Source organism: Macadamia integrifolia, chromosome 7, assembly GCF_013358625.1.
Source record: "Macadamia integrifolia cultivar HAES 741 chromosome 7, SCU_Mint_v3, whole genome shotgun sequence".
Lineage (NCBI taxonomy): Eukaryota > Viridiplantae > Streptophyta > Magnoliopsida > Proteales > Proteaceae > Macadamia > Macadamia integrifolia.
Genome location: NC_056563.1, coordinates 23,817,945 through 23,827,803, shown reverse-complemented (window position 1 = coordinate 23,827,803; position 9,859 = coordinate 23,817,945). Strand labels below are relative to the sequence as shown.

At 39.0% G+C, this 9,859-nt stretch overlaps 1 protein-coding gene across 1 annotated transcript in view; it reads left to right on the top strand.

Moving 5' to 3' along the window:
- The window catches only part of LOC122085222, an 8,611-nt gene extending 4,613 nt beyond the window's left edge, over nucleotides 1-3,998 (top strand). The window contains exons 6-12 of the mRNA XM_042653703.1: nucleotides 877-956; nucleotides 1,148-1,223; nucleotides 1,596-1,806; nucleotides 2,113-2,309; nucleotides 2,532-2,637; nucleotides 2,874-2,963; nucleotides 3,117-3,998. Of these exons, the coding sequence (XP_042509637.1) occupies nucleotides 877-956; nucleotides 1,148-1,223; nucleotides 1,596-1,806; nucleotides 2,113-2,309; nucleotides 2,532-2,637; nucleotides 2,874-2,963; nucleotides 3,117-3,865 (1,509 nt within the window). The 3' untranslated portion in view covers nucleotides 3,866-3,998. The remainder of the gene's footprint in view (nucleotides 1-876; nucleotides 957-1,147; nucleotides 1,224-1,595; nucleotides 1,807-2,112; nucleotides 2,310-2,531; nucleotides 2,638-2,873; nucleotides 2,964-3,116) is intronic.
- The last annotated feature ends 5,861 nt before the right edge of the window (nucleotides 3,999-9,859 follow it).

Below are 9,859 nucleotides of genomic sequence, written 5' to 3'. Positions count from 1 at the left end.
AAAAATTGGTGTTAGACAATACACAAAATTCAAAACTTTAGAATAGGCTCAAATGTTTGCAAAGCATGGTTCAACCACTACTTATGGTCTCTCATTTGGTTGTTATTCATTGGAATTTCTATTATGCATTGTTTCTTATCTGTTTACTAGTGGACAGTAATCTAGGGGAATCTTCTCAATTGAAATGCAAACAACAAACCTGATGCAGTTGCATTAGGCTTTAATCACATATGGAGGCCTATATCCAAGATGGGTTGTACATTATAGGTTGGTCTTTTTATTTTTTTGGCTTCATTCTAATGGCCTAATTTATAAGCCCATAAAGTGGGGATAAAGTTAGTACACGGGTTTAGTAGTTCTGTGTCTGGGTTTAGATTAGAATACTGAATAGCGAGATAGAATTCTGTTTTGAGTTTATTCACTTTATGGATTGAGTGTGATTAGGAGTCCTTTTATGACTTAATTTAGGAATTTTAGAATGTCGTTAGATATTTAATATGCCTCCATCAATTAGGGATGATTTGAGTAAAGATTATGAGTTTTCTTATAAGAGTTTTGGTGCGGTTGGGCAGTGCATTGGGATTGGTGTTCCAAACCTGTTTTCATCTCTTCTCTTTTGTTCTGCTCCTCTCTTCTTCCTCCCTAGAAGATCATTCCCATATATTTCCCCTCCCTTCCATTGATCTGATTTCTTCCCTTAACAACACAATTGCTTCTTTTTTCTCAGAGCTGATTATGTATTTGATCATTGGGCCTGCTCGCGTCTGAGATACATAAACAGGATTTTCGGATTGCACTAGAACCTGTTATATGTTGCAATGATCATTTTTTCTATAAAATTCAGTATTGTAATTCTTGTTTAATTTGGTGTGGCAGGAAATAGGGAAATTTTTTATGGATGTCGTTAATTCTTCGCACAGTTATGCTACGGGTGGTACATCAGTTAGTGAGTTCTGGTAATATAATTAGGCATCTTATGTTTTCAACTATCAATTGCACTTACATAGATTTTTCCTGGTAACCAATGCTGTGGTCCATGACAGGACATGAAGCACAATTCTGAGCTTTATGTAACCTTCAAGGCTTCAATTTGATGATACAGGATCCACTATTGTTTCACAGCTTTCCTTTCTTGATCCATGTGCAGGTCCAACCCAAAACGCCTTGCAGACACTCTGCAGGCAGAGAATGAAGAATCTTGCACTACATACAACATGCTGAAGGTAGATCCATGTGTCGTTTATCTTTATCATTCCAAGTGAGAGCACACTTACAGTAGGTGTTCTCTGAAAGGGATACCATTTGTAGCCCAGTGCCCGGATGTATGTTGAGCTTGGTAAGCTAAAGATGTTGATCTTCATCTGTATCCGGCTTATGAGACGAGAGAATTGGGGATAAAACAACATCTATAGAAAGTTGAGGTGGATGGTCGTAAACAATTGAGTTTGCTGATTTTGATCGGCATTTGGAAAATGTATATTCACATTATTTTGCAAACAGAAAAATTGGATTTGCTTTCATATTTTCATGTTCTTTGCCTGATAAGACTATTCAGTGACATTACATGTTTCAGGTTCATATTCTTTTCTGTGTAGGTTTCTCGCCACTTATTTAGGTGGACCAAGGAAATGGCATATGCAGATTATTATGAACGTGCCCTGACGAATGGTGTTTTAAGTATCCAGAGAGGAAAGGAGCCTGGAGTAATGATCTATATGCTTCCTCAGGGCCGTGGGGTTTCCAAGGCCCGGAGTTACCACAGTTGGGGAACAAAGTTCAATTCTTTCTGGTGTTGCTATGGGACAGGTCTATACTTGAGGCCCCTGGTGTTGAACTTATATGCATTTGTTGTTCAAAATGTCTCCTATTGATGCCTTCATTTTATAGAGGGTGTGCCCTCTCTCTCCTGGAGTAGATTGTCTTCATCTACTCACTGACACCAGAATAGTTATGATGATGACAGCAAAAAAAAGAACCAGCTTCTGAGAAGTTGTGGGGGGGGGGGTGGATAATTGGAAGTTTCCATTCCTTTGGGTTCTCTTTCTCATTTAATTCAACCTTGAGTGCTTTATTCATTACATAATTTCCTGATCCTTCATCTTTCTTCTCTAGGGATCGAGTCATTCTCAAAGTTAGGAGATTCGATTTACTTCGAGGAGGAGGGGACACTTCCTGGTCTTTATGTGATCCAATTTATATCAAGCAATATTGATTGGAAATCTGGACAGATTGTGCTAAATCAAACAGTAGAACGTGTTGTTTCATGGGATCCTTACCTTCGAGTGACATTGGAATTTTTTACGAAGGAGGTATTTTGAAGCTAATATACTATCTCAAGAACTTCAAGGATATGTTGCATTTTAGTCTTCCAAATTTGCAAAATTTTCTCCAAAATTCTTCTTTATCCCCACCCCCACTACTCTTTTTTTTTTTTTTGCAATTTTTTCTTGAAGTTAGCTTGCAATTTTTTTCTCTAATTCCAAGGCATTTGTTTGCTTTGGCAAATGGTTTCAATAAATTGGCTCATACAGGGAGCAGGCCAATCATCAACCTTGAATTTGCGAATTCCACTTTGGACATATTCAAATGGTGCCAAGGCAGCATTAAATGCACAGAATTTGGATTTACCTCAACCAGGTGTGGAATGCCATCCAGTTTTCTCTTTCATTTCATTGCTTTACTTCTTTTGTCATTCTCCACCACCCCCCATTCCCCCCCCCCCAAAAAAAAAAAAAGAGGAAAAAATGTTATAAGCCTTTTATCATAAGTACTTTTTGTTAATCATTTATATGCATTTAATATAATTGTATCATCTAATAGAATTCAGATGGAAAAAATAGTGATTGCTAACTCCTCGATGTTCCCATGACCAGGTAATTTCCTGGCAGTCACAAGGCAATGGAGTGTTGGAGACAAATTGACCCTTCAACTACCCATTGGTCTAAGAACAGAGGCCATAAAAGGTAGCATCAATGGAGCTTCTCAGTGTTCAAATTTTATCTAAAGCTGATATACCTACCTGTATGTTATGTAGATTTGTACTTGCATTGGTAGAACACTTACCGATATATTTTTGCCTTTGAGACAACTGACAAATCTCTTTGTATGTATTTCAGATGACCGATCTGAGTATGCTTCTGTACAGGCAATCCTTTATGGGCCCTATCTTCTGGGCGGTCTGACTAATGGCGACTGGGACATTAAAACAGGAGCAACAAACTCACTTTTGGACTGGATAACTGCAATCCCTAAAAATTATAGTTCTCAGCTGATATCTCTTTCACAAGGGGTCAGCAATGTGACGTTTGTCTTCATGAATTCAAATAATTCCATTACAATGGAGAAGTTACCAGAACCAGGCACGGATTCTGCTGTCCATGCAACTTTCAGAATTATCTCCGAAGACATGAATTCCTCTCATTTCTTGTCACCAACAGATGTCATTGGCAAGTCAGTTTCATTAGAACCATTTGATCTTCCTGGGATGCTGGTGGTGCAGCAAGGACCAAATGAAAACCTTATCGTTGCAAGTGCAACTAGTGACAAGGAGTTGTTTACATTTAAGGTTGTGGCAGGATTAGATGGGAAGGTTGACTCAGTTTCCTTGGAGTCAGAAAGCCATCAGGGGTGTTTTGTATATAGTGGGCTGAACTACAATGCAGGTACAAGTGCTAAGCTCATCTGCCAGTCAGGGACGACTGATGCTGGATTTCAGCAGGCTGTAAGTTTTAATTTGAATAGTGGGAGAAGCCACTATCATCCCATTAGCTTTGTGGCGAAAGGCGTGAGACGAAACTTCTTACTGATGCCATTGCTGAGCTTGAGAGATGAATCTTACACAATTTATTTCAACATAGGAGCTTAAGTTAATGTGAGAAAGTGGGTTGTCTTATGCATAGTTAGCAAATTCGGATTCGGGAATTATTCGGACGGAGAATTATTCGGAATAATTCGGATGATTAATTTAAGGATTCGGTCAAAAAAGCGGTCAAAAATCTTATTGGGGTTTTTTTAAAAAAAAAAAATTGTTTTTTATTTTTTTATTTTTTTATTTTTGGTTTTTTTTTTAAATAATGTTTAAATGGACCGAATAATTCGGTTTAATTCGGATTCGGTCCGAATTATTCGCGAATTATATTCATTTTTGAAAAAATCGCGAATTTTAAAGAATTTTATTTTAAATTCGGATTCGGTCCGAATTTTTGATAAAATTCTTTAAAATTCGGTTCGGCCGAATAATTCGCGAATTATTCGGCCGAATTGCTAACTATGCTCAGAACCAGATCCTGGGTCGAGGAGGCTACGGTACAGTATATAAGGGAATTCTGCCTGATCACAGAACTGTTGCTGTTAAGAAATCAAAATTAGTTGATGAAAGTTAGATCGAGCAATTCATAAATGAGGTGGTTATTCTCTCCCAAATCAACCATAGAAATTTCGTAAAGCTATTGCGTTGTTGCTTAGAGACAGAGGTTCCTATATTAGTGTATGAATTTGTTAGGAACAAAACCTTATTCCACCATATCCATGGTGAGGGATGCAATACTCCGATTTCATGGGATAATCGTTTAAGGATAGCTGCGGAAACATCAGAGGCTATTCCTTATTTGCATTCTGCAGCTTCACCACCTATCATTCATTGAGATATCAAGTTTGTAAATATTCTATTGGATGATAATTATAAGGCAAAGGTGTCGGACTTTGGTGCATCAAGGTTAGTTCCTTCAGACCAAACTCAATTTAGTACACTAGTACAAGGAACATTGGGTTACCTAGACCCAGAATACCATCAATCAAGTCAACTAACAAAAAATAGTGATGTTTATAGCTTTGGCGTAGTACTTGTGGAGCAATTAACAGGAAAGAAGGCACTCTATTTTGCTTGAAGAAACCTCCATTTTGCTTGAAGAATTTTTATTTTAGTTTGCTTTCTTTTCTCCTTTCAAGTGGCCAAAGTATCAATAAACTACCAATAAGTAGAAACAAGAAACCCAACCCGATACCTGTAAGGAGAGATTGAACTTATTAATACACTAGAAGTTGGGTCAAAATTGGGGTGCATACATGGAGCCTAGATTACATAATAAACAAGTAGGGATTTTTATAGAACAGGTCGGATCCACATATATCTGGAGTAAGTGCAAAAAAAAAAAACAGGGTCTGGATCAAAAATCATAATGAAACGTCTTAAATATAAATAATGCAGATCTTCAATATGATACTTACGGTAAGCCTGGTCTCAAATGTGGGGCAAGGCAGTCATTTCGCCCTCCCATATTTCTTGGTGCAGTGGCCACGCTACATTTCACGACTTTTCTTCCCATAGAAAAATTAGCTATGACAGTGCTCAGCTTCAGCGATGGATACAACTGGGGCCTTTTTTTTTGCTAAGGATCAGCAAATGAATTTCATTAAATCAAAAGAATGAGAGAATACAAGAAAAATTACTATTGAGCTATTTATCCACCTTCGACATGGCCATTAGGAGAAGCAACAGCTCAACCAAAAAGGCTATTTACATAAATCAATTTCTGGGGCAAGCCTAACATTAATTCAGTTTACCCACACTGGGCTAAATTAATTTCAGTTGAACTACACTAGGCCGGGCCTCGGTCTCCTTACCCCAATTCAAAATTTATTTGCTCAAACCAATTTCTCCCCATTAAGTCACATATTGATCAAGACAAGGGATCTAGATCCTCTCCAGACGCTGGGGTGTTCAGTGTGCATTCAACGACTGAGAGGACCTTAAGGGTACACGTCAATGTACTGAGATAGATGCCCAAATATATGTAGGATATGATACGAGTATTTTACCTACGGTGACCTGAATTACTGGAAATGTACATCCACGGCCATTCTTTTTCCCATCTCTAGCATAATCCGGTGGGCAAGAGCATTTGTAACTCCCAAGCAAATTTGTACAGGTCGAAGTCGAATGCAGGGACTATTATTTTTTCGCTAAGAGGTCCAAATATTGCATTAAAATTAAAAAAGAATGAACAAAGGAACAACAACAAAAAGGGCGAAAAAAGATGGAAGAAATGCAGGGACTATTAATTGGATCTGCACATTCATTTATGTCTGTGACAGACAAACCTACTAGCTAAGGTCTTTCCAACCAACATAAACACAAATAAATTAATGTAGGAGAACAATTTTCGTACGGAGCTGACCCGCACAGATGGAATTCACCCAACAATCAACTCTATGATGGATTCCATCTGTGTTGATCAACCCGTACAAACAAGAACTTGGTCCACATTCGAAATAGACTATGGTGCACAGAGTAAAGGTTGACGCATGATTACCCTGGCTTCTGTCTTGAGGGTAAGGGTTCCCATGATAACTATGGGAACACTTGCAGCTATACCCAAACCATTCTTTTGGAGTTAAAGCAGTTAGTGTTTTTGCCACAGGCATAAGTGAGGTTGTATTTCTTAGCTTCTTCACAAGAAGGACCATTTTTCTGCTCTATTGCCAAATCTAACACAATCGGGACTCGTGAAATGTTGAAATTCGAGAGATAGGATACAGAGAATTTGAATTGTTTGAGTTCAACAAGGAAACCATAGCTGCAGCTATTGCCATAACTGTAAGTTTCTATTCTGATACTCTTGATGCCCTTTGAGATAGAGGTCTGGCAACAACCGATGCCGGAGCAGGAACCTTCGATAGGACCATGCTTTTCACAGCAGATCATTTGGCATCCACTCAGGAAGTTCTGACCGTTTGAGCCAGAGATAAATGCTTCAGTGTAACAACCTAGAACAGTCAATTTGTTCTGTGTCTGAGAAGATGAGGGGCTTATCTTTGCAATTGAGAGTATAGTCAAGTAAAATTAATGTTAAGTTTGTCTCGAATTCTTGACCAGTTTTGAAGAATGACCCGCTCCAACAGATTTATTGTGGCGATTTGAATGAGATTTTTTCTGAAATCTATGATAGAAGTAGAGGGGTACGGTATGACCCAATTGACCACAACCCGATGGATCGACCCGCAGTCGACTTGGAGAAGTATATAGTATACTATCATCTTGTTGAGAAAGTAGTTGTAATTTAAGGTCTTTCGAGCTGGGGTTTCAGAATGAGTTTTTTTGCCATTATTTGGGTGTAACATCTCTTCTACACAATGATACATCTTCTTCGTCCAAAGACGTAGCACAATACATCAGTGTTTGAACCTCGTCAAATCTTTGAGTGTTAAGCAAATCTATGTTTGTTTATTTTCGTACTTATTAGCGTTTGCTGTAACAATTATCTACGCACCATGATCGGTTGAAACATTCCTTACTTACATCGGTCATGAGTCATGACTCGCATTTGGCCTTGTATTGAAATGTGCGACACTTCCAACTTTCAATGGAATAGTTTTGGAGGGTTTTCATTGCAAGTTAACCGAATACTTTCATCTCTGTAACACTTTTTAGCTCCGAAGCCGAAGGGTACGGAACTGTGATATTATCACACTTATCCAAGCAATTAGGCTTTGCCATTGGTAACGTAGATGTTGCCAACGCTGGCCATATGTAAAAACTGGATATAGAGGAGGAGCCAAAGCAACACAATATCAGGACCCATGGCTTAGTTCTTTGTTACGTTTTTTATCTTGGGTTCTCGTTTGCTTCCTATGATATTTATGGGTTTCGATGAAGGAGGAGATTAGAATCATCTTCTTGATCTTGCGTCACAGAAGTTGGACCCCTTGACTGGTATGCCAATAGTTGGATTTGGGTGTGCTTGACTTGACGAGTCATCTAATCCAAGTCTTCCCAAGACATTACGACGAGAAAGGACAAAAAACATCAATAGTGAGAAAGTTCCTCCACATCAGGGCAAGTGTCAGTGTTAGAACTTTTTTGTTTTTTCGGATAAGAAGTAATTGTACCTATTACATTTTTTATTTTTTATTTTTATTTTTTTTTAAGAACCTATTACTCTCTACTTACCAATAATTGTCAGCTTGTCTATCATGTTTCTCTACTTTCTTTCTATCAAAAATAAATAAATATATATATAGGGAGAGGGATAGGTATGCCATCGATATCAAGTATACTAGCGGACAACCCCAATAAGAACACATGATGGAGTATCATTCAGGAAGGATATGAGGGTCATTTCAGAAAAAGGGAAAAGAGAGATGGACACAATGGGTGCTAGTATACTTGATATCGGCGACATACCCAACCTTTTCCCATATATATATATATATATATATTTATATCTCTTTCTCAATTAGGGGTTTCTTTGTCTCTCTCCAAAGATCCGCAGGGGCAAAAAAATCATTCAAGAGTTAAAAAGGGAGGATGGTACCATTATGTCTGATAATAGCATGATTGGCACTAATATACCATAAATACAACAAATCAATATAAAGATGCCACGTCAACACCAACGAAACAGACCAGCTGAATAGGAAGGCACATGAACAAGCACGTGTTCTCACGGAGAATAGACGAACAAAAGGGCCTCACAAGGAACAGCCGAACAAGAAGGCATGTGAGCACGCAGGTGACCTCACGAAGAACATACGAACAAGAGGGCCTCACGAGGACCATCCGAACAGGAAGGCACATGGCCTCACAAGGAGGCCTCACAAGGATGTATGTGGTCTCACAAAAAGTAGACGAACAGGGGTAAGCCAGTGGGCATGAACAGACGTGGAGTTCCACACGCATCACAAGCACTAAGAAACACGAATGGCCATTAGCCTCCAAACGAACTATCCCTAGCATACTAACCCTGGTCAAGTCAAGTGACCATGGTTGAACTAGGCATGGACCTCGGTTGCTTGGCCAAGGGGTAATCAAAAGATTAGTTGCGGACTTCCTAGATTGCATGATTGAAGGACAGCCACAGCTTGACAAACGAAAGAGAAACCCTACCAACCGGTGTACGAATAAGGCTACCTACCAAAAGGACATATGGAGGAAAAGACTTATCAACAATCAGGATCTCAAGGAATACGTACATAACCCATGAGTTAATCGCCAAGATCAAATGTATAGACGCAGAGGTCCATCAGCCGTTACAACCCTAACGTGTCCACAGAAGCCCGCCATACCGGCCATGGTGGCCACCTCAGGAAAGATCCTAGGACTAGGGAGGGCTGAAGAAAGGAGACACTATATAAAGAAGTGGCCCTAAGGGGTAGGAGGTATGCCATATTGAATCCTAAGAGCCTAATTGTTCCCTCTTCTTCTAGAAATCCTAACTTAAACTTCGGAAAGCCTTTCCTGGAAATTGGCTCTAGGGTTAGCTCTTCATCTATGACTTGCAGGTAGTGTAGGAGGAAAGACTGAAATCTGCAGTCACATATATTACTAATTTTTACGAGGCTTTCCACAAGCGAGTTCGTTGCACTAAGTATCTAGGGCTGCTTTCTAGTATTCCAAATTTGGTGCAGCAAGTGGATAATGCTATCCTTAGATGTGTTCCTTTTTTTTATGAGATTAAAGTGGTCATGTTTGATATTGATCTAGATAGTGCTCTAGGTCCGGATGGTTTTCCCTGGCGCATTCTATTGCAAATGGGGTATATCATCAACAATGATAATATTGTTCTGGTCAGTAAAACAGAGGCAAAGATCAATGATAAGTTAGAATTATGAAAATCTACTTTGGAATCGTGAGATCTTAAGATAAGTAGAGCGAAGACGGAATATATGAGATGCAACTTTAGTTGTTTGGGGAGTGATAGTGAGAGAGTGAAAATTGAGGGGAGATAGATCCCACAAAGCGATATTTTGAGCTACTTGGGCTCTACCTTAAACAAAGAAGGTGAGATTGATGATGATGTTACCCACATAATTAAAGTAGGATGGGTGAAATGGAGAAGGGGTCTGAAGTGTTATATGATCG